Source organism: Rhinopithecus roxellana, chromosome 5 (genome assembly GCF_007565055.1).
Source record: "Rhinopithecus roxellana isolate Shanxi Qingling chromosome 5, ASM756505v1, whole genome shotgun sequence".
In the NCBI taxonomy this organism is placed as follows: domain Eukaryota; kingdom Metazoa; phylum Chordata; class Mammalia; order Primates; family Cercopithecidae; genus Rhinopithecus; species Rhinopithecus roxellana.
Window position 1 is genome coordinate 105843372 of NC_044553.1, and position 24635 is coordinate 105868006.

The following is a 24635-nucleotide window of genomic DNA, read 5'->3' on the forward strand; positions in this document are numbered from 1 at the left end:
GGCTGCCTTGAAGAAAGACTTGCCTGGGTGCTGGAGCTCTGACCGCAGGAAGATGGACAGGCATGGTGAGACGGAAGCTACCTTGGACAGGCCAGGCTGTGCTGTTTGTTGTGGGGAAGGCCAGCTCTGAATAGCTCTTTGCCTCTCCTAGGAGCACCTTCTGCTCCATCATTGCTCAGCTCACAGAGGAGACCCAGCCGCTATTCGAGACCACACTCAAGTCCCGGGCTGTGTCTGAGGACAGCGACGTCAGGTTCACCTGCATCGTCACAGGTAAGGAGTCTGTATGCTCCATGCCAGGGCCTCTGCAGAGAGCAGGGTCCAAGGAGGCTGTGAGGACAGGAATGGTGGGGTGGAAAGGCTGTGTGCACAAAACTATGTGAGGTGATATTTACTTTCTGAGCTTTTTCTCACCAACAAGGAGCTAGTGCCCCTTGCTCCTCCCATTATGGAGCCACATATATACCCTACTCTTCTTTGGCATACATCCATGACTAATGGATATGTGTTGCACGAAAAGAAGTACTCCAATGGAAAGAGATCTTTGAGGCCATCTCCCTGAGTATCCCCATGTTATAGTTGAGTAATTAGATGGTTGGGAGTCTCAAGCCTGAGAGGATAATTGCATGTGGTGATTCTGACTACAGACCCTGGAGGCAGACTGCCTGGCTTAGAGTCCTGGCTCATCCCCTTTCCAATGATGTTACTGAGCAGGTTACATAACCTCTCAGCTGCCTCATCTGTAAAGTGGGGATAATGATAGGATGCACTTCATAGGGTTAATTGAGATTGAATGAGTTAATACATGCAAAGTGTTTGTAGTAGTACCTGGAGTAAGTACCATATAAGTGTTAGAAACTGACTACTGTTATTTGCATTTCACTGAGCTTCATGGTGGAATTTGAAGCAACTGTTTGGCAGAATAGGAAGCAGAGTGATACTCCTTGGAAGGGGAGGATAGTGGGTGGGAGTGCTGGGAGGGTGGTTCTAGACATTGCCTCTCCCCCAGACCACCCAGTAGAGACTCCAACCTGACCAGCCTCAGGGCCTGCAGGACCCATGAATGGGTACCCACACCTCCCAGCTGTGCAGCTATCAGATCCCAGGCCCAGGCTCTCTCTGGAGAGCCTGTTGTTTCTGTAAGTCAAGGGCATTCGTGGTTTCCAGCTGTGACATTCCCTAATTCTGGGGGACTTGTTTACCCCAGCCAGTAAACAGCTTCTCACTTGGGCAGTTCTCACCCTTACTCAACCCTCTGAGCTGCAGACTGAGAACACTCTCTGCTCCGAGGGACATAGGTATTCATCCCATACCTTTGTATGGCATATGGTGAATTTCACAAGTTGTCTGTTTCCATTGTCATTGCATTCTTACAAATCCCTATGATGTAAGTGCTATTTTTAGTCAAATTTTACCAAGGAGGAAGCTGAAAGAGGCCGATGCATTGCCAAAGTCTGCAGCACTGGTGAGGGAGACACTGCTTTTGCTCTCCGGCATCTGATGCTGCTTCCCGCCTGCATCTCTTGTGTTACTGTGGCACTTAGAGTTTCCTAGAAAAACCCAGTTCTTTCACAGCTTCGTGCTTCTGCACATCTGATTCTCTATTTAGAAAGTCCTTAATGCTTCTTTTTAAAGAAAATTAAATTTTACTTTGTCAAATTAATATATGCACATAATTTAAGACTTCAAATTATACTAAAAGGCATACTTCAAAATACAGCAGTTCACCCTTCTCAATTTGTCTTCCCAGAAGCAACTGTTTTCAGCTTTTAGCTGTTTCTTCTGGCATGTATACATTTCCATCATGCTGAGTACTACGTGAAATTCTTCAGTTTTAGATGTTCTCTATTGTCTTCCTGTTATGGTAGATAAGGAATTAGCTATTTTATACTATCATTTTCTCTATTTCCCTAAACTTATCTTATTCATATAATTATGTTGATAGCAGTTGTGGGACTTTGGTTCTCATCTTCTTAGTTTAAAAAGATTTAAACAAAAGACACACAGCAAAGGAGATAGAACAATTTATTGCAAAGGAAAAAGAATACTGTAAAAGTTAGGTGCAGAATAGACAGGACACCTGAGAGAGAAGATTCAGCTTGGGCTTCTCGTGAGGATGAGACAGCAAAGACTGGTACCTAGGGAGACTACCTTTCTGTAAGTTTTACATGATTATTCATGAGGCAGTAGGAAGAGGTGTTGCTCGTAAGCATGTTCTGGGTGGTCTTCTGGGTGCACATGCGCAGTAGCTGTACATGCTTGTTCAAACGTCATGAGTATCTGGGACCACAGGCGTATGCCACCACACCCATGCTAATGAGGCATGTATCTTAAATCTCCACCCAGGGGTGTGTTTTTTACTATTACAATGAGCAAAGGGTGAGTTTGAGGACAGGTAAAATCAAAATGCTCCTGCTTTCTACATGGGAAATTCCCTACTGGAGATAGCTTTGCTTGAATTAACTTTACAATGCCCATGTTAGGGCTTAATTGTGTTGACTGTATGGTCCCGATGGTTGCTGTGTCCTGAGGACATGGTTACTTCCTTGACTCTTATTAATGATAGTTTTCTAAAACTATCCTGCTTCAGTTATATCATAATTTTTGCTTAAATCAACATTTACTGTTTACCTTATTATGCCTATGCAATATTATTTGTAACTGAACATTGTAGCATACTATGCTTATTTTTTTTTCTTTTGTTTTTCCTAAGGTTAGTACTTTCCATCGTTTTTCATTTGTTTCTTTTTTTGGTATCTGTTGCTAATTTTTCTTATACCTCCTAATAGCCTCTTAAGACAATATTCTGCAAGGTCAATGACATCAGTAATCTGGCAGTTACTTTCCTTGGAGATATTCCCCTTGGAGCTCTCCATTCTTCTTTTATCTGAACTGCTAGCCTTTTGGGGCCTGATACACAGCTGTTATCCTGGGTCTTCCCTTTGCTTTTCTGTGGGGTTAATTCAGCTTCCTGGATCTCATGTCTTCCTTTCTTGGTTTATTTTGTTTTGCTTTATTGAATACTGCCCGAGTGGTTTCATCAGGTCCTGAAGATGGTGGAGTAGCAGAGGGCATGGTGATGGCAAGCTCTGGACCTTGCTCTCCCTTGAGTCCCACTGCTCCAATGTGCCTTCATTTCTCCCTGCATCTGGTACACAGTTGCCATCCTCTAGATTTGTTTTACCTCTCTTCTGTGATAACTTTCCTGCTTTTTGCATTCTACATTTTTTTCTTTCTTGATTTACATTCTTGTTTTGGTAGCTTTCTAGAAAGAGTACATGGGAAACAAATGTTGGATTCCTTGTATCTGAAAATGTTTTTTTGGTTGGTTGGTTGGTTGGTTTTTTGAGGCAAAGTTTCCTCTGTCACCCAGGCTGGAGTACAGTGGCATGATCACAGATCACTGCAGCCTCAACCTCCCCGGCTCAGGTGATCCTCTTGCCTCCACCTCCTGAGTAGCTGGGACCACAGGCATGTGCCACCACACCCAGCTTATTTTTTGTGTGTGTGTATGTGTGTGTGTGTGGTAGAGACTAAGTCCTACTATGTTGCCAGGCTGGTCTCAAACTTCTGGGCTCAAGCAATCCTCCCACCTTGGCCTCCCAAAGTGCTGGGATTATAGCAGGCATGAGCCAGTGTGCCCGGCCTCTTTTTTTTCTACTTTACTTTTTCTTGGGAATTTGGCTGGGTATAGAATTATAAGCTGAAAATAATTTTCCTTCAGAATTTTAGACATTGTTCCATTATCTTTTTGCTTCCAATGTTGCTTTTCAGAGTGAGAAGACAGTTTGATCCTAATTCCTTGCATGTGACCGGTTTTTCTCTCTGGAAGCTTGTAAGAGTGTTCTGGTATTTCATAATGATGTATTTTGATATGGGTCTCTTCACCCTGGAACATGCTTAGATGCTTTCAGTTGGAAACGGAGAGCCTTTAGTTCTGGGAAATTTGATTTTATCCTCCTGTTTTCTGTCATCTTACTTTACGAACTCCTGTTTGGATAGCTGTTCCCCTGGACATGGACTTTTATTTTCTTATCCTTTATTCCCATTTCATCTATTTGTCTTTTGCTCTACTTTCTGGGAGATTTCCTCAGTTTTATCTTTCAACTCTTCTACTGAATTTTAATTTCCAAGGGTTTTAATTTTTGTCATTTTCTGTAAGCATCCTGCACTTTTCATGAATGTAGTATCTTTTCTTAGCTGTCTGAAATGCTTATTAATGATAGTTTACTAAAAGTTTCCTTTTCCTTGCGTAGTTTTTCTTCTGTCTTGCTTTTTCTCTGTTTAATTTAATTTTATCATCAATCTTCAATGACAGGCTTTCCTCCCATATCTAGAAATCTTTGGCTGTCAGATAATGAGCAAGAGTAGGAGACTTACAAGCTGATCAGAGGTTCTGAGCAAGGAGGAGGGGCCTGAAAACTTGGCTGTTTACTGTAGGGTGATCTAGGTAGCCACTGTTGGGAACTGCCAAGTAAGTTTCTTTAGTTTCTTCCTCTTGGACTAGTGAGGTTTCCTAGCAAAAGATTTTCTGGGAGTTATATAGACCAGAGGGCTGGGTGGGCTCTCAGCATAAGACATTTATTTTATGATACATGGTTATTACATTTGTCTATTTTTCATAGAATAGTTATCCCTCAGTTATGCTGGCTTACTCTCAGGGCAGACTTTTACATTTCCAAATAATAAACTTTACCTTTGGCTGTGGTGGGGAAGGAGCAGTCATCCAGTGAGATAGAATGGGTGAAGGGTTCCAGAGATCTATTTTCTAAGCACCTTTTAACCTTTCTTCCTTCCTCTTTCTCCCAGTTCCAGAGGTACCAATTTGCCAATTCTTAGGCCCTTTGGGGATTTTCTGGTGTCGAAAGGATAGTTCTCAGTTTTCTCCACTGCTAGCTTAGGGTTGAGCTGTCTTGAGTCTGCTAAGTCAGTTTCCACTTGTCCATCTGCTTTCTAACTTTCAAAATTTTGTTGCTCCTATTACTCTCCTTGCCTGTTCACTTCATCTTCATTGATTAAAAAGTCTTTTCAGGGCAGTTTAGTGAGCTTGAGGAAGGGTGTGAAGATAGATGGCATGTTCATTCTGCCTTTTTACCTAGAAGCCTACTCGTTTTCTGCCTGGCAAAATCCTTCTCTCCTTTCAAGGGGCTTGCCCTCTGGGAGGTCATCTCCAGTGTTTCCAGGAGAGCTCTTGATCCATCCTCCACCACATAGTTTTTTTGTTTACACATCTCTCTCTCCAACAAGATCATGACATCTACAAGGACAGGGCACACACCTGACACATCATGCCTCTCCAGAGCTGGCACGAAGATGCTCAGTACATATCAGATGACCACAGTGAACCTTGACTGTGCTGATGACAAAACCAGTATCTTTTCCACTTTCCACATTGCCTGTTCATTTCAGCCGCAGCTTTGATACCTGGGTAACAGCAGCTGCAGTGGGGACCTGGGACCACTTGAGGGGTGCAGGTGTCAGAGATGGCTCTCCTTTCTCTCCTTTTCCATTCTTTTCTTTGTAGCCATGGAGTTTGAGAGCAATGTGGAGATGCCAGACATGAGTCTGGCTTATCATGGGGTATTTTATCAAATATTCTCAGTGTCATCATGGAAGTAAGCTGTTCCCTGTTTCAAGCCCAATCCAAAGGAGCAACCTTTTCTGCCACATCTCATGATGACCAGGCAGGGCTGCTCAGAGATTTATTTTATGATATATGGTTGTATATCATACAACCTACCTACTGTGTATATCATAGCACCTACTGTGCCAAGATCTACAACACTACCAATGAAGTCTGTAAGGTTTCTGGGGCTCTGGCTACCTCTGATATCCATACCTTAGTCCATTGTTGATCTTCTCCTCTCCTGCCCTCACTCATCCTCACATACATTCAGAATCTCAGCTTACCTGAGTTTTGTGTAGTACATTAGGAAAGAGGTCTCTATGATCACCATAGTACACCTCAAACAAGCCTTTTCCAATTAGCAAGGAGAAAATGCAGGCTGTAGGAGAGGGGGAGAGAGGAGAGGAGGGGCAATGTGGAAGGTTCTGCAAACTAGAGTCAGGGTTAGACACGGGAGCTCTCTAGACTGGAGAGGTGGAAGGTGGATGGATCTCTGGCTGAGACTGGCCTCTGTGTGAGGCTGCTGTTTTGCTCCTGGCTTGTCTCCAGAGTGACCACACGTGCACTCTTCCTTCCTCACTGCTGATAGCATTTCCTAAACAAGGCTAGGATGAGTGAGCCCACCAGGGCCCTGCCAGGCAGAGGTGATGCTTTCCTGGTGGTCAGAACTTAGTCCAGGTGAGGGAGAGTCATCTGCGCCAGCAGTGCTCCTGCTGGCCGACCTGTGATGGAAGCCCTTGGGGTCACGGAGAAGAGAGGCAAGGCCCTGGGGTTCTTCCAACTCACAGTAGGCTTATGGGAAGATAGTGGGCCTCCGCTAGCTCCTGTCTGCCCCAGGAGCCCCTCTGGCCAGAATGCTACTGTCTTCCTTGAGGCAGCCCACTCTCTCCAGCACAGGGGCTTCCCTCCTCCACTCTCCTCAACTCTGTTGTAGATTCTATGTTGTGTGTGTATGTGTGTGTGTGTGTGTGTGTGTGTGTTTGCATGTGGGTGCACATGTTCATATTGGGCTGGAAGGAGGAAGCATCAGCAGTGGGCAGGTTGTACAAAGGGACTGAGTCTTCTGAAATAGGACCATGTTCCTGAGGAAACTTTTTTAGAGAAGTAAGTCTAAAAATGACTGTTGGGAGCAAAAACTTACATATTGGTCTCAGAAACCCCAGTGGAAAGAGTACTGGAGAAAGGAAAAGGAAACCTAGGGCTTTGCCACGTGCTGGCTGTGAGACCCTGGGTGTTACTTAGCTTCTCTGAGCCTCATTTTCTTTTTGTGTAAAATAGGAAGTAAAATACCGGCCTGTGTTATAGAAGAGAGGGATTTGAATTCTGGCTCTCTACTTGCTAGCTAGATAACTTTGGACAAGAGCTTTAATTTCATGAGCTGGGATTTCCTCGTCCTTAAATTGGAGATTAGTAGCAGAGTGCATTCCTCATAGGATTTTTGTGAGGATTAGATGAGATAATACATGAGAAGTATTCAGCTTAGTATCTGGCACATAGTAAGTCTTCATTAATGTTAGCAATCATTTGCACAGGAGTGTTCTGAGGGTCAAATGAAATTCTATGTATTTGAAAGCTTTTTGAAAACTTTACATTTCCATTCATTATTCTTTTGAATCGGAGCTTCTGTGAACTGGGAATGGTTGGGACAAGGCTGCAAGTTTCCAAGCTGGGTTCTTGAGTCAGGTCTGCTGGCTGTGAAACAGATGTCACAGGGTGTGAAGGGGCCGAGGGAAGGCCACAGGCTCAAGTGCTGCTGTGGGCTCTCCTGGCCAGGGCTGGAAGTGTGTGCACACCTGCCTGTGGACATGCACAAATGCATAGTTGGGAGTGAAGGACCCAGAGCTCTCCTGCTTTTATGCATTTTAGGATATAGTTCACATTATTCAGGGCTCAAGGCAATGTGTTCTCCCAAATAAATTTGCTTCCAAAGCTCATTGTGGCTATGAAGCCCCTAAGCTATTGGATTGGCCCCTGCTGTGTAGAGGCAGCACCAGAGGGTGGCATGGAGGCTGAGGCCCCAGCCCTGGGGCTGTGGGATCCATTCAGGTCCTCTCTCCTTGCCCCACCCCTGCCCTCTTGCCCGAGCATCTGACTGGACTCAGATGCCCTGGAGACTGAGGCTGTGCTGGGTGGGTCATGGGGCAGGGAGGCTCTGAGCTGGGCCCTTGTAGGGATGAGATCATCTCACAGGATGGTGAGGACACCTGTGCTGGCTCTGGCCACACACACAGTGATGTAACCAGGGGGTTTAGCTCACAGTGGAAACATGGGGCTCGCTTTACAGCCAGGTTTGCCCAGAGTTTGTTCCTGGCCAATGCTGCTGCAGCCTCACCTCCCCTGCTCCCTGCTCCTGTACACAGTTCCCCAGCATGCCCTTTGCTTGTCACCCTCCCCCTCTCCTGTTGGGGTTCCCTTGTCAGGCATGCCCTTCCCATCCACCTTGTGTGTTCACCCTACTCACTCATTTACTTATCGTCCCACAGATTTCTTTTAAGTAATTACCACACCACAGTGTCAGGCACTGTCTTAGGTGGTGGGGATATAGCAGTGAACAAGATACAGTTTCTACCCACATGGGACCTAAGTCTAGCAGGAGAGATAGGCAAAGAAGTAGTCAATGACAGTATTGTGATTAGTGCTGTGAAGGGGAAGTACAGGTGATGTGAGAGCTGAGGGGAAGCGGGAGATCGGGGGGATGGAACCCATCTTTCCTGAAATCCTGCCCACCTTCCAAGTTGAGTTCAGGTGCCACTCACTACAAAAACCTTTCCTGAGTCCCTAGCCAGAGGTGATGCTCCATTCTCTGCAGCCCTAAGCACTTAGTGCATTGCTTCATTTATTCATCTATAAATATTTAATGAGTGTTGATTCCATACCAGGGACTATTCTAGGAACTGGGGACACAGCAGTGAATAACACAGATAAGTCCCTGCTGTCATGGAGCTGATGTTTGTCATGGAAAGGATGGACGTAAACCAACACACTCCTAAGTGTATAATGTGTCAGGTAGCAATGTGTTCTATGAAGAAAAATAAACATAGTAAGAGGAATAGCAAGTGCCTGGGAGACAGTGTTGCTGCTTTACACAGGGTGATAGGGAAGGCCTCTCTAGAGAAGTAACAGAGCCCTGCAGGAGTCAAGGCATGGTGCTCCCGTGGTGTGTGAGGCAAGCCAGCAGGACCACATGAGTGGGTACAGCAAGCTGGGGGAAAGTGGAGGGAGGTGGGGCCAGCATGGTCACAGGGCCCAGATCATGAGGGCTGCGTGAAATGGAGCTAATTGGGGTGTTTTGAGCAAAGGGGCACCATGATCTGACATTATTTAAAAGGATCACTCTGTCTTTTCTGCTGAGAATGGGCTGAAGAGAGCCAAGCAGCGAGATCAGTGAGGAGGTTATTGTAGGAATTGAGGTGTGAGGTGACGGGAATGTGGACCAAGCTGTTGGTGCGGAATGGCAAGGAGTGATCAGATTCTAGATATATTCTAAGGGAGGGCCAGCAAGATTGCCTGATGGAGCAGAGGTGAGACAAGGAAAGGAATACAGGATTGCCTCCAGGTATTGGCCTGAACCAAATATAGGGATGAAGTTGCTATTTACTGAGATTTGTGGGAACTGGCTTGGAGGGCAGACTAAGGAGCTTGGATGGGATATGGTAAGCTTGATACCTCTTAGACCTTCAAGTGGAAATGCCAGATATGCAGTCAGAAATAATGACTGGGGTAGAAGACTGGGCTGGAGATAGAAATTTGGGAGTCCATAAGCATACATATATTTGAAAGCCACAGGACAGAATTAGGACCTTCTGGGTTGTGAGTAGGGATAGAATATGGAAAATGGTTCTGGGGCCTGAGCTCTGGGGCAGGTCTAGGTGGGAGGGGAGGACTGATGAAGAGCTCAGGAAAAGCGGCCAGTGAAGTACGAGGAGCAGTTAGAGCGGTGTCCTAAAAGCAAGTGAAGCAAAGGTTTCAGGAAGAGGGGTTGGTACCGCTGATGGATTAGGCAGATGGGCATAGGAATTGGATTTGGCAATGTACAAGTTATGGGTGACTTTGACAAGAGCAATTCTGGTGCAAGAGAGGCTATAAAAGTATGACTGGAGGAAGGAAAATGAAGACAGTGAGTACAGGCAGCTCTTTCAAAGAATTTTTCTGTAAAGCAGAGAGCAGAGAAATGAGAGCAGGGGTTGGAGGAGGCTGTGGGGTCAAAGGAAGTTCTTTTTAAAGAAGGACACAGTAGAGCAGGCTTGTACGCTGATGGGAAAGATGTAACAGAGAGGAAAAATTTGATGATGCAGGATGAGCTGGAATAATTGCTAGAGAAATGTCCTTGATTAGGCATGAGCAGGTAGGATCCAGTGAGGGGAAGCTTTACTTAGGAGCATGGTGTATCTGTAGGCAGTAGGAAAGGCAGAGCACCTGTGCAGATGTTAGGTGCATTGCTGCCTTGTCCAGGTGCATGCCATGTCTCACCTTTTCTTTTTTTCTTTTTTCTTTTTTTTTTTTTTTTTTTTTTTGAGACTGAGTCTTGCTCTGTTGCCCAGGCTGGAGTGCAGTGGTGTGATCTCGGCTCACTGCAAGCTCTGCCTCCCGGATTCACGCCATTCTCCTGCCTCAGCCTCCTGAGCAGCTAGGACTACAGGCATCCGCCACCACGCCGGGCTAATTTTTTCTGTATTTTTAGTAGAGACGGGGTTTCACCGTGTTAGCCAGGATGGTCTCGATTTCCTGACCTCGTGATCCGCCCACCTTGGCCTTCCAAAGTGCTGGGATTACAGGCTTGAGCCACTGCACCTGGCCATGTCTCACCTTGTCTTTCGCACAATGAGCTCCTGGAGAGCAGAGACGCTGTCTCATGTGGTTCTGTGTCCTCATAACCCTAGCTTGCTGTTCATATATACTTAATATATATCTTTGAGTGAATGTATGTTAGCAGTCTCATTTCGAGCAAGTAATGCAGATCAGTCAGCTTAAGATATGAATCAGGATTCATTGGTAAGTCCAGAGGGGCTTCTTATGGAATTGACAAGAGGAGGGCAGCTGTGCCCAGGCAAGGAATGGAACTAGTACTTAGAAGCCTCTTGGAACTCTCTCTGTCTTCCACTTCTTATTCAATCCTGAACATCGACTTCCTTTTTCCATCTCTCACTGTAGTGTTTGCTTCTCAGTCCATGTGGCAGAACATGGCTGCTCTACCCTTTTGAAGCTAAATTTCCAGACACAATGGTAGACTGTCTGTAGGTCCTAATTCCCAAATACTTGGTCAAATAATTAGCTAGATTAGCTGATTTGGCGTCCATTACTGAACCAATCAACTGTGGACAGAGAGATAAGGGACACGTGACAGTAACAGCTGGGAGCTCCTCCTGTGGGTGGGCTGGAAGTGCCCGAGAAGGGGCTGGGCAGACACCTCAGTCAGTGTCACTGCAGTGACAGGGTGGGTAGGAAGGTGTAGATGTGTGGACAGATGGACGATAGGTAAATGAATGAATGGGTGGACAGATAGATGCTTTAGCCATGTTGTCAAATAATCCTAACAGCTCAGGAACCTGAAATGAAAGAAGGAGGGCTCTTGGAAGAGATGCTCATGGTGGGACATGGGGGAGGAGATCTCTGTAGATAGAGCCCTTACTGCAGTTCAGGAAGTAGAATGGGCCACTATAGAAGGAAGCTTATTCCTAGGAGCCAGGGATTTCTGGAAACTCCTTGTCTCCCTTCCCATTAGGAAGCTAGGAAGTTTCTCCTCCATATTTTCCTTCCTATTGCTGAAGGGGAATTGTTTTCAGCTTTGACAGGGACCAGCTTCTAAAAATAAGCTGAGCTATCATACGGTGGCTCTGTTCTTCCAGCAAGCCTGGGGCAGGTGGTCCTGTCCAGTCTCTTCAGGTGGTCTGGAAAGCCATGGCCTCGTGTTCTCTCCTCCCATTATTATTATTATTATTATTATTATTATTATTACTATTACTGAGATGGAGTCTCACTCTATCGCCTAGGCTGGAGTGCAGTGGCGAGATCTTGGCTCACTGCAACCTCCACCTCCTGGGTTCAAGCGATTCTCCTGCCTCAGCCTCCCAAGGAGCTGGGATTACAGGAGCCCGCCACCATGTCTGGGTAATTTTTTTTTGTATTTTTAGTAGAGACTGGGTTTCACCATGTTGGCCAGGCTGGTCTCAAACTCCTGACCTCAGGTGAACTGCCTACCTCAGCCTCCCAAAGTGCTGGGATTACAGGTGTGAGCCACAGTGCCCGGCCTCTTCCCATTATTTTGGAACTGGCCTTCCTGCAACCCAATCTCCTGCTTCTTTCTCAGGATACCCAGAGCCAGAGGTGACCTGGTACAAGGATGATATGGAGCTGGACCGCTACTGTGGCTTGCCAAAATATGAGATCACTCATCAGGGCAACCGTCACACACTGCAGCTGTACAGGTGAGGGAGAAGGGCCTGTTTTGCTCTCTCTGCCCTCCCGAGGGCCCTTTGGCTGGGGTCCTGCCCTCAGAAATGGAGCAGTCTAGATGGAGATGACCAGGGACTCTCTGGGGATGGTGGGCGGGATTCTGCTGTGTGGTTGAACCACATCTGCCTAAGGCCAGAGTGGGAGTATTCCTGACAGAGAGCTGGTGCAACCAGCGGAGGTCCTGACCTACAGAAATATTTTCCATGAGGTCAGCGGCCAAAAAAAGCAACTGTATCATCATGACTTCACAAGGGGCTGTGTTGGTCACATGCTTCTGAAGGGAGCTCTCCTGGGCCCCGAGTCTAATCCCTCCTGGGACAGTATGGCCTTGGTCAGCCGCCACCCTTTTGCCAGCCTCAGTTCCCTCAACTGTAATGGAGGGTGTTGTATGTTGTGACGTGTGAGATGGGGCGTGGCACACGGCAGGACTTGCCCTGGGGAGGGGGAAGCATGCCTGGCTCTGAATGGCTCTGGCTGGGGGGTGTGGGGGCTCTCACCTCTCAGGAGGGGAGAGGTGGCACCTCAAGCTCCTACCTCTAGGTGTCGAGAAGAAGATGCCGCCATCTACCAGGCCTCTGCCCAGAACAGCAAGGGCATTGTGTCCTGCTCAGGGGTCCTGGAGGTGGGCACCATGACCGAGTACAAGATCCACCAGCGCTGGTTCGCCAAGTTGAAACGCAAGGCTGCGGCAAAGCTGCGCGAGATCGAGCAGAGCTGGAAGCACGAGAAGGCGGCGCCAGGGGAGGCCGACACGCTGCGCAAGCTCAGCCCTGACCGCTTCCAGCGAAAGCGCCGACTGAGTGGGGCTGAAGCGCTGGACCCCTCGGTCCCTACCAGGGACCCTGAGGGTGGGACCCTGGCGGTTTGGCAGGAGGGAGAGACTGAGTCTGCTCAGCACTCAGGTTTGGGCCTGATCAACAGTTTTGCTTCTGGAGAAGTGACCACCAACGGGGAGGCTGCCCCCGAGAATGGGGAGGACGGTGGAGAGCATGGCTTGCTGACATACATCTGTGACGCCATGGAGCTGGGGCCTCAGAGAGTCCTTAAAGAGGAGAGTGGGGCCAAGAAGAAAAAGAAAGATGAGGAATCCAAGCAAGGCCTGCGGAAGCCAGAGTTAGAAAAGGCAGCCCCAAGCCGCCTTTCTTCAGAAAACTGCATCCCCAACTCAGACGAGCCTGACTCCTGCGGGACTCAGGGGCCCGCGGGCATGGAGCAGGTTCAGACCCAGCCCAGAGGCAGGGCTGCACGGGGGCCTGGGTCCTCTGGCACAGATAGTACCAGGAAGCCAACCTCTGCTGTGGGCACTCCAGACAAGGCCCAGAAGGCCCCTGCCCCAGGCCAGGAAGTGTATTTCTCCTTGAAGGACATGTACCTGGAGAACACCGGGGCAGTCAGGCTTCTGGGGGAAGACTGCCCCCAGACCCTGAGTGTCCAGGCGCCTGGAGAGAGTCTCAAGGGGAAGGCACCCATCAGGGCTAGAGACGAGGGGGTGCCTGGTGCTCCTGGCCAGCCCACACACTCCTTCACCCCCCAGCCGACTAGGCCTTTCAACAGAAAGAGATTCGCCCCTCCAAAGCCCAAAGGAGAGGCCACCCCTGACAGTAAGCCCATTTCTTCTCTGAGTCAAGCTCCAGAATGTGGGGCCCAGAGCTTAATGAAGGCCCCACCTCAGGCCTCTGTCCAGGTGCCGACACCCCCTGCCCGGCGGAGACATGGCACCCGGGACAGCCCACTGCAGGGGCAAGCAGGCCACAGGACTCCAGGAGAGGTAAGTGTGGTGTTGGGTGCCTGGAGGCCGCTCTGGGAAGCTGACCTCATGGAAACTTGCTGCAACTGCTCCAGCAGCTAGTGAGCAGAGGGCTATTTATAGAAAGGGGTGGAGAGGGACTGGAGTGCCAGCTACAGGAACCGCAGGCATGCCCTTTGCCCCAGCCCGTTTCCTGATGCCAGGCATGTGGGCAGCACAGCCTGACTGTGACCCTCTTCTGGGAGTGTAGGAGTTCACAGCCAAGGGGACTGTGCCCTGGAGGGAGGTGGAAGAAGATAATATTCTCTGGGGTGGGAAAGGGGGCCAGTGGAGAGCTTTCTGTGGGCTTTGCTGAGGCAACAGTGTTTCATGGGGGAGATGGAGGAGCAGGTGTGTGCTGTAGTGTACAGCAGGTGGCAACTTGGCTGTTCATTAGATTTTTAACAAAGCTGAATGTCCAGGAAATGCTGGTTAAATCTGGGTTTATCTAAGGTTCTGGAGTCAGGCATACCTATATGCAAATCTGACTGCCTTAACATGGTGTGATCTAGAGCCAGTTGTAAAACTGGAATAATAATAATAATAATACCTACTTCATAGGGCTGTTGTAAGAATCTGGTGCCCACTAAGAACTAAGTAAGTGGCAGTTGGGATCAGATACGACTATGGTGGGATACAAAAGAAAAGTGTTTTACTTGATAACAGGAGTGCCATCACCTTCTAGGGAACAGGTAGCCCACAGAGAAAAGATGATGTTTTGTGTGGAGACAGGGGTAGTGGAGTGTCCACTCCCCAAAGAGGCAGATGGGTGGCAGCATTAAGGAGCTTGAGGGGCGGGATTGAGAGGGCAGGAAGGAAACAATTTGTCCCTTTTGGTTATTGCTTCGTGTTTCAGGGGCTTAGAGGGCATTATTTCACAGAGGTTTTGGGAGACAGAGTGTTTTATAGTGGGACAGAAAGAAGACAGTGTTTCTTATGAGTGGCAGAAGGAGAAATATTTCAAGAGTGGAGCTGGGTGGATAAAATAGATGGAACATATTTACACTGAGAAATACTGGTTATTTATTTGAAATCTCGATTTAACTGGGTGTCTAGTATTTCTTTCTTTGGTTTTTTTGTTTGTTTGTTTGTTTGAGATGGAGTTGCCCAGGCTGGAATGCAGTACAGTGGTGCGATCTCAGCTCACTGCAGCCTCCAACTCCCGGGTTCAAGCGATCCTTGTGTCTCAGCCTTCCAAGTAGTTGGAATTAAAGGTATGAGGCACCATGCCCGGCTAATTTTTGTATTTTTAGTAGAGACGGGGTTTTGCTATGTTGGCCAGGCTGATCTCGAACTCCTGATCTCAAGTGATCTGCCCACCTCAGCCTCCCAAAGTGCTGGGATTACAGGCATGAGCCACCATGCCCAGTGCGGTATTTTTTTTTTTTGCTCAATCTGATAACTTTAAGTGGAGACAGCCTCTGGTTTTGGTGAGAACTAAGATGAGACTATTTCTTGGGGTAGAGGAAGTGGGAGTTATGGATCTGAGAATGGCTTCATGGGGAGACAGGAGGAAAGCAGTGTTTCCCAGGGATAGGGACAGAGGACAGGTGGTTTCTTGGAGCAGTGAAGGGAAGCACGTGAGGGACAAGCTGATACAGCACCTCGCAGAGAGCAAAGGGGAAAGGATGCTTTGTGGAGAACAGGAGGGGCTTTCCCACGGAGAGAACTTTCATGGCGGGAAGGAGAGAAAGACTAGTTTCAAGGGTGACCATGGGAAATGGTTTTATTTCATGGGTGCTAAGGTCAGACTGTAGGAACAGTGGTTCAGAGGGCTTTGGAGTGGAATAAACCTCAGGGACCTCAAACCAGACTTTCTGGAACCTGTTCCTGACTCTTGCCCTCCTCAGGCCTGGTCTCATGTAGTTTTGGCCAATGGAGTGGTAAGTTCACAGTGGCCCGGGGAAGGCTTTGTAGGGCTGCTGCACATGCCTGACAGCCCACGGGCTGGATAGCAGGGCCTTTTGGAAGAGATGGCTCTCATAGGCCCTCATAGCTCATTTAGGAAGGGACCAGGCTGTTGGCCAAGTTAGTGTGCAAATCTGGCTTCTCTGGCTAAAGGGTGAGGAACCCCATACCAGATGGTGGCATCCTCCTGGTAGGGCCAGAGGAGGAAGTACTAGCCCCTTCTTCCTTGCCTCCCAAAGGTAGGAGGAGGGGCTCAGGCAGTGTGGTACTTGAGAGGTTGTCTGTGTTGGTTCCACTGCTCCTACAAAAACCCCATGGTTAGGCCGGGCGTGGTGGCTCACACCTGTAATCCCAGCACTTTGGAAGGCCGAAGCAGGTGGATCACTTGAGGTTAGGAGTTTGAAACCAACTTGGCCAACATGGTGAAACCCCATCTTTACTAAAAATACAAAAAATTAGCCGGGTGTGGTGGCATGTGCCTATAATTCTGGCCACTTGGGTGGCTGAGGCAGGAGAACTGCTAGAACCTGGGAGGCGGAGGTTGCAGTGAACCGAGACTGCGCCACTGCACTCCAGTCTGGGCTACAGAGACTATGTCTTAAAAAAAAAAAAAAAAAACACCAAACCAAAAAAAAAAAAAACCACCCACAGATGCAGAACAAAGCCAAAAACCTTGTTTTTTTTTTTTAACTTAAAATAATTGTTACATAGGTCATACATGTGAAACGTGTTTAACATCTATGTATGTATACTTTTAAGCTGTTGCTTTTTAGTGGATGAATTTGATTTTTTTTTATTTGGGACAGGAACTTGCTTTGTTTGTCACCCAGGCTGAAGTGCTGTGGTGTGATCATGGCTCACTGCAGCCTCAACCTCCTGAGCTCAAGCGATTCTCCTGCCTCAGCCTCCCAGGTTCCGTACCTGAGACTACAGGCATGTGCTGCCATGCCTGGCTATTTTTTTCTTTTTTAAAAAATTTTATATAGAGACAGGGTGTTGTCATGTTGCCCAAGCTGGTCTCGAACTCCTGGGCTCCAGTGATTCTCTCACCTTGGCCTCCCAAAGTGCTGCTATTACAGGTGTGATAAAACAGCCTGGTCTGTTTTTTCATACTCTCATCCTGCCAAATTTTTTTGAAAAAAAAGTTATATTTTTATTATTTAAAAAATGGTCATAGTAGAAAATATGGAGGAAACTCTGAAAACTTGAAGTAGAAAGTAAAGGCCAGGCACAGTGATGCCTGTCATCCCAGCACTTTGGGAAGCCAAGGCGGGTAGATCACCTAGGTCAGGATTTCGAGACCAGCTTGGCCAACATGGTGAAACCCCATCTCTACTAAAAAAAATACAAGCAAAATTTAGTTGGGGGTGGTGGTGGGTGCCTGTAATCCCAGCTACTCGGGAGGCTGAGGTGGGAGAATCACTTGAACCCAGGAGACAGAGGTTGCTGAGATTGCACCATTGCACTCTAGCCTGGGCAGCAAGAGCAAAACTCCATCTCAAAAAAGAAGAAATAAAGAAAGAAAAAAGAAAGTAAAAATCCACCTATTATCTACCATCCAGAGATGACTATCACCCAAGAGATGAAGGGATATCTTGGTGTATCTACCAATCTTTTTATGTGTATATGTAGTTTATGTAGTTTTTTATACTTTTTTTTTTTTTTTTTTTTGAGACAGAGACTTGCTCTATCTCTGGAGTCTGCACTCCAGGCTGGAGTGCAGTGGCGTGGTCTTGGCTCACTGCAATCTCCGCTTCCCAGGTTCAAGCGATTCTCCTGCCTCAGCCTCCCGAGTAGCTGGGATTAGAGGCGCCTGCCACCACGCCTGAGTAATTTTTTGCATTTTTAGTAAAGACAGGGTTTCACCATGTTGGCCACGCTGGTCTCAAACTCCTGACCTCAGGTGATCTGCCCGCCTCAGCCTCCCAAAGTGCCGGAATTATAGGTGTGAGCCACTGTGCTGGCCTTTTTAACCACTTAATATGCATTTTATTCTGATCCAGTTTTATATCCTGCTTTCTTTCTTTCTTCTTCTTTTTTTGTTTTTTTTTAGATGGAGTCTTGCTCTGTAGCCTAGGCTGGAGTACAGTGGCATGATCTCAGCTCACTGCAACCTCAACCTCCTGGGTTCAAGCAATTCTCCCGCCTCAGCCCCTTAGTAGCTGGGATTATAGGCGCACACCACCATGCCTGGCTAATTTTTGTATTTTTAGTAGAGACGGGGTTTCACCCTTTTTGGCCAGGCTGGTCTTGAACTCCTGGCCTCATGATCTGCCTTAGCCTCCCAAAGTGCTAGGATTGAAGGCGTGATTATCCTGCTTTCTTCTCATCATTTCATGAGCATTTTCCATGATTTCTAAAAAATCTTCAAAAGAACTTTATTTTTAATGACTATATAAGAGATGGTATAGTACGAATATTTTAACCCTTTTTTTCATAGTTTTTATGCTTTCCTTCCCTAGTCTTAGATTAAGTAGTAATCTGTATTTTTACTAATTTTTGTTGTTTGAATTCCTTCATTTGATTTTTAAATTAATCTGAAATTTATTTGGGTGTATAATATAGCATCAGTCTCTGGCTTGATTTTTGACTAATACGTAATTTTCCTCAACATTATTTGTGGAATATTAAAACCATATCTATTATTTTGTTTTTCTTTCCTGATATACTAATTCTTATACATACTAGAGCCAATTTTAATTCCTGCACATACATCTGTCATAATCCATTCATCTGTGTGTTGATTTTTTATAAGACAATCTTGTTAGAATTTTTACAGGTTTGATTTCTGGCAGGGCAAGTTCTTCTCTTACTTTCCTTTAAAATTTTTTCTTAACTATTATCCCTTGTTTATTCCTCTAGGAAAACTGTAGAATCATTGTTTGAAATTCTCCAAACTCCCAGATACCATTGTTTTTTACTTTATAATTTTTTGTTCACCATTTTTTAAATAGTCATGAATTACATATAACAAGATTATAAAGCCTGTTAAATCCTTTCGTGGATAACTAAAGGCATATTTGTATTTTGAATGGGCTTTTAGTAAAACTTTGGAAGAACGAAAACCTTAGTATTTAGCCTTCTCATTTGGGACCACAGTCTCTATTTCCATGATCCAAATCTTCTTTCTCATCTCTCTTTTTAAGTTCTGTTTGTTTTTTAATTCATTTGAGCCTGGCATTTCTCTTGTTAGGGTTTGTTACTTTCGGGGTCCCTGTTTCTGGGATATTATGCCAGTGCCCTTTTACTCTGTCTTGATTTTCTTTCCTGGGAACAGGGGTACCTCTGGAAGCTCGAGTTAGGCGTCTCTCATGGGTATGGATGAGGAACAGATGGTAGAGCTGGGGCATCTTGAGTTGTTAAGAATGTCTGCTTCTCCTCCAGCCCAGGCATGCTGTTCACATAGCTCTCTCTCTGGGCAGGAGGTAGCTGATGAATGGAAACTGGCCTTCAATGCCCTCGAAGTCTGCTTTTTATGAGATTTTTTTTTTTTCCTGGGACTGCCTCAGATCTCTGGAGCTGAGGTACATAGGGGAACAAGGTAGAATGCCCCATCTGCCAAAATCCTCGGAGAGGACCATGTAGGTGTGGGAGAGCCCTGCTGAATGCTTTGAGACCTAAGTGTCTCTTTTTGAGAAGCCTTGAAGGTCCTGAGGATGATCTTCCCAAGGCATGGGAACTCTGCTCTCACAATCAGGGCTCTTTAGTTTTCAGGGAGGACATGGATGTAAATATCTTTTGAGAGCTGGAGGGAGATTAAGGAGAGACATGATCCTTGCCTTGAAGAATTATCTACTGAATTGAGGGGACTGGACTCACTAGAAAGAAGTGCAAAGAGGATGTGGTGAATGATAACAGAGGACTTTCAGAGAGGGAGAACGGTGTGGTCTGGAGTCACCAGGGAAGGCATCTAGGAAGAGGCCAGACTGGTTGGCATCATGTATAGATTTATTATGGGAAATGCCATATTAAAAAAAATTAATATAATTTTAAAATATAAAAGATAATATTCCCAGGTGAAAGGAATTAGCTGAAAGAGAAAAAGGAAGACATTCTGGGAAGGATGAATAGCATGAAACAAAGGTGAGATTGTGGGCTAGAGAGGGAATGTAAAACCAGCCTATCCTAATTTTGATGCCTAAATGCATTGAAAGCTTCTCAACATTTTTTCTTCCTTTCTATGTCTTGTGTACTGCTTTGGTTTGTTTAGCACCAATTGTAACATTATCTAAGGCCAAGAGTGACACAGAAAAGGAAGAGAACTAACAGTTATTCAATATCAGCTTCTGGTAGTGCTGGCTTACATAATTCAACTACTGAGGACAACTAGAAAAGCTAGACAAAATATAAAAATATCTGCTTGAAGGCACTGGAGAGCTGACAAAGTGAAGAATTACTGGGCCAGGATCTGGGAGGAGAAGGAAATCTAGAATGGTAGTCCCAGCATTTGACACAGCTTTTGTCCTGGGAGGTATTTCCTATGCCAGAAGAGGAGAATGAGAGACTGAGCAATAGTTTAGATAGTCTCATGAGACTAAGGAGACAAAAATTAGAGCCCATGGTCTCAAGAGTGGGAGTCCTTGTAAGCCCCCTGGGTTTTGGGTTGGGATTCTGAAGGTTTGTACCCTGGGAGAAAGGGGAATCAAGTAAATTACTCTCACAGTATTGAGGTATTGACGAACTCCAAGTCACGTGGTAAGAAATATCTCAATCCCTGAAATTAGAATTAGGTGGTTCAAGATACTTAGTGCCCTCAGGCACCTGGCAGAAGCAAACAAAAATCATATCTGGAGGATGACAGCATCATCTTAAGCCTCAAATTATTTTTAAAAAGTATTTCAAATGTAATATTCAGCATAAAATGAAGATAAGTCTACAGAAGATAGAAATTGGCCCACAGGTTGCTGGGCACACTGGCTCATGCTTGTAATCCCAGTACTTTAGGAGGCTGAAGTGGGCGGATCACTTGAAGCCAGGAGTTCGAGACCAGCCTGGCCAATGTGGTGAAACCCTGTCTCTACTAAAAATACAAGAATTAGGCCAGGCGTGGTGGCTGACGCCCATAATCCCAACTCTTTGGGAGGCTGGGGTGGGTGGATAACAAGGTCAGGAGTTCAAGACCAGTGTGGCCAAGATGGTGAAACCCTGTCTCTACTAAAAATACAAAAATTAGCTGGGCGTGGTGGTGGCAGGTGCCTGTAATTCCAGCTACTTGGAAGGCTGAGGCAGAGAATTGCTTGAACCCGGGAGACAGAGGTTGCAGTGAGCTGAGATTGCGCCACTGCACTCCAGCCTGGGTGACAGAGTGAGGCTCCATCTCAAAAAAACCCAAAAAACAAAAAACAAAAATTAGCCAAGTATGGTGGCACATGCCTGTAATCTCAATTACTTGGGAGGCTGAGGCACAAAAATCACTTAAACCTGGGAAGCAGAGGTTGCAGTGAGCTGAGATTGTGCTACTGCACTCCAGCCTCAGTGACAGTGAGATTCTGTCTCAAAAAAGAAAAGAAAAGAAAGAAATTGCCCCACAGGTTTCCAACTTTTGGAATTATTAGACGTGAATTGTAAAATTAAAATTAGTTTGCCTCCTTCATATATTGAAGGAGATAAAAGACAAGATTGCAAATTTCACCAAATACCTAGAAACTATAAAAAGTGGAAAAGGCCAAGCGCAGTGACTCATGCCTGTAATCCCAGCACTTTGGGAGACTGAGGCAGGTGGATCACCTGAGGTCGGGAGTTCAAGACTAGCCTGGCCAACATGGCAAAACCTGTCTCTGCTAAAAATACAAAAATTAGCTGGGTGTGGTGATGCATGTCTGTAATCCCAGCTACTCAGGAGGCTGAGACAGGAGAATCGCTTGAACCCAGGAGGCAGAGGTTGCAGTGAGCTGGGATCACGCCACTGCACTTCAGCCTGGGCAACAGAGTGAGACTTGTCTCAAAAAAAAAAAAAAAAAAAAAAAAAATGGTGGAAAAGACCTGAAAATGAATCAATAGAATTCTGGGATTGAAAAATACAATAACTAATATTATTTATTATGGTTATGGCAGTTTCATTTCTGGATAAGATAGAGTAAATACACTCCATTCTGTATCCCCCACTGAATGCAGCCAAAAATTTAGGCAAAATATATGATACACCTACTTGACAACTTTGAAAAGCAAATAGTCACGGACAGATTGGGGATGAAGACCAGAACTCAAAGTACCACTGAACCTACAGTGTTTACTCCCCCCCCCCGCCTCTGGCATTTCCTGGCCTAGTCTTAATGCTGTCTGAAACCCAGATGTAAACATTAACATGGGCAGAGAGAGCTCCAGAAGCTCTCTAGATCAGGCTTCAGGAATGGAAAAGAGATTTCTTGGCAGTGACAGTGGTAGCAGTAGAGGCCACAGGCACCTAAAACTTTTAAGAGAAGAGAATCTTCCCCCTCCAATCAGAGGAGCTGTGATCCTAAGAGTGGGACAAGCCCCTGTTCCTTTTTTTTTTCTCCTGGGTCTCTTCCTTGGTCCAGATCACACACTCATGTGTGAAAGTATGTGGCAGAGAGGAGTAAAAGAAGCTCCAGCTATTTGGACAGAGGACTGAAAAAGGGGGCCCTATGGGGGAAACTATGGAGAGGGAAAAGCTTGGGAAAATGACCTCTGAGAATCATTAATGACCTCTGGGTTTATAAACTCTTTTTACATTTCTGGGCTCATTCCCAAGCTGTTTCTGCATGGATCTGATTCTGAAGAGCATATGAAAAACTTTGAGAATGAAATACTTGGAGAATAAAAAACTTTGAGAATAAAAAGACTAATGAACCATCATTCAAGTCCCACACTGGCCACTGGGTGGCACACACACATGGTGGATCCAAATAGCCCTGCAGGCCGGGTGTGGTGGCTCATGCCTGTAATCCCAGCACTTTGGGAAGCCGAGGCAGGCAGATCACTTGAGGTCAGGAGTTCAAGACTAGCATGGCCAACATAGTGAAACACTTTCTCTACTAAATATACAAAAACTTAGCCAGGCATGGTGGCACATGCCTGTAGTCCTACCTACTTGGGAGGCTGAGGTGGGAGAATTGGTTGAACCCAGGAACCTGGGAGGCAGAGGTTGCAGTGAACTGAGATTGTGCCATTGCACTCCAGCCTGGGTGACAGAGTAAAGCTTCATCTCAAAAACAAGACAACAACAATAAGAAAACCCCAAATAGCACCGGAAAGGCTTGGAAAATATAGCCGAGATTGAAGCTATAACCTCAGAGGCCTGAATGAAATTTGTAGCCTGAACACAACTAGGTAGATTGCCTTCCAAGACAAAGCTGTTAATACTCTCCATAAGATTTAAACAAGAATCAGAGTCTTGTAATATTTAAAATGTCCAAATACAATAAAAGTTATATGGCATATGAAAAATCATGAAAATCTCCACTTGCATGGAAAGACAATCAAAGAGTGCCAGTGCCACAGTGACACAGATGTTAGAATCATCTGACTTTAAAATCATCTGACTTTACTATAAAAATGTGGCAAGTAAGGGTGAATACTCTGGAAACAAATGGAAAGATAGAAAGTCTCAGCAAAGAGGTAAAAGACTAGCCTGGGGAACATGGCAAAACCCTGTCTTTACAAAAAATACAAAAAAATTAGCTGGGTGTGGTGGCGTGTGCCTGTAGGCTGAACTATTTGCAGGGCTGAGGTGGGAGGATCACTTGAGCCTAGGATGTTGAGGGTGCAGTGAGCCAAGATCACGCCACTGCACTCCAGCCTGGACAAAGTGAGACCCTGTCTCAAAAGAAAAAAAAAAAAAACAAAAAGAGGTAAAAGATATGAAGAACCAAATATCAATTTTATTTTATTTTTATTTTTTATTTTTTTGAGACAGAGTTTTGCTCTTGTTGCTCAGGCTGGAGTGCCTGGCACACTGCAGTGGCATGATCTCGGTTCACTGCAACCTTCACCTCCTGGGTTCAAGAGATTCTCCTGCCTCAGCCTCCTGAGGGAGAAGTTGGGATTACAGATGTGTGCCACTACACTTGGCTAATTTCGTATTTTTAGTACAGATGGGGGTTTCACTGTGTTGGCCAGGCTGGTCTTGAACTCCTGACCTCAGGTGATCCACCCACCTCAGCCCCAAATAGCAATTTTAGAACTGAAAATTACAATAACTGAATAAAAAGACTCACTGGTTGAGCACAACAACAGAATGATAGATGACAGGGAAAAGTCAGTGAACTTGAAGTTAAAGCAATAGAAATTATTCAATCTGAACACATATGCCCACACAGAGAGAGAGAGAGAGGAAGGGAGGGAGAGAGAGGGAGAGAGAGAGAGGGGGAGAGAGAGAGAGAGAGAGAGAGAGAGAGAGAGAGAGAGAGAGAGAGAATCAGAAAAATCAATGAACAGAGCCTCAGAGACTTGTGGTGCAGTATCAGAAAGTCTAACACTTGTGTCACTGGATAATCAGAAAGAGAAAGACAGTGGTGTGGAAAAAAAAATACGTGAAGGAATAATGGCTGAAAACTTTCAAAATTTGGCAAAAGTCACAAACCTATAGATCAAGAAGTTCAGCAAACTCTAAACAGGAAAAGCCCATAGAATTCCATATCCAGAAACCTCATAGCCAAACTGTTGGAAAGTAAAGACAATGAAAAATTCTTGGAAGTAGCCAGAGAAACGTAATACATTATTTATAGTAATACATTATTTATAGGGGAGCAATGATTTGAATGACTGCAGATTTCTCATCAGAAACAATGGAGGCCAAAAGGAAGTGGAACAACATATATTTTTTTTTAATGCTGAAATAAAAAGAACTTTCAACCTATAATTCTACATTCAGCAAAAATATCTTGAAGTATTGAAAGTGAA

At 45.8% G+C, this 24635-nt stretch overlaps 1 protein-coding gene across 1 annotated transcript in view; it reads left to right on the forward strand.

Moving 5' to 3' along the window:
* Nucleotides 1–24635, forward strand: part of ALPK3 (alpha kinase 3) — a 61172-nt gene that overhangs the window by 10467 nt on the left and 26070 nt on the right. Inside the window, 3 exon segments of the mRNA XM_030931137.1 lie at nucleotides 152–273; nucleotides 11934–12051; nucleotides 12620–13847. Of these exon segments, the coding sequence (XP_030786997.1) occupies nucleotides 152–273; nucleotides 11934–12051; nucleotides 12620–13847 (1468 nt within the window).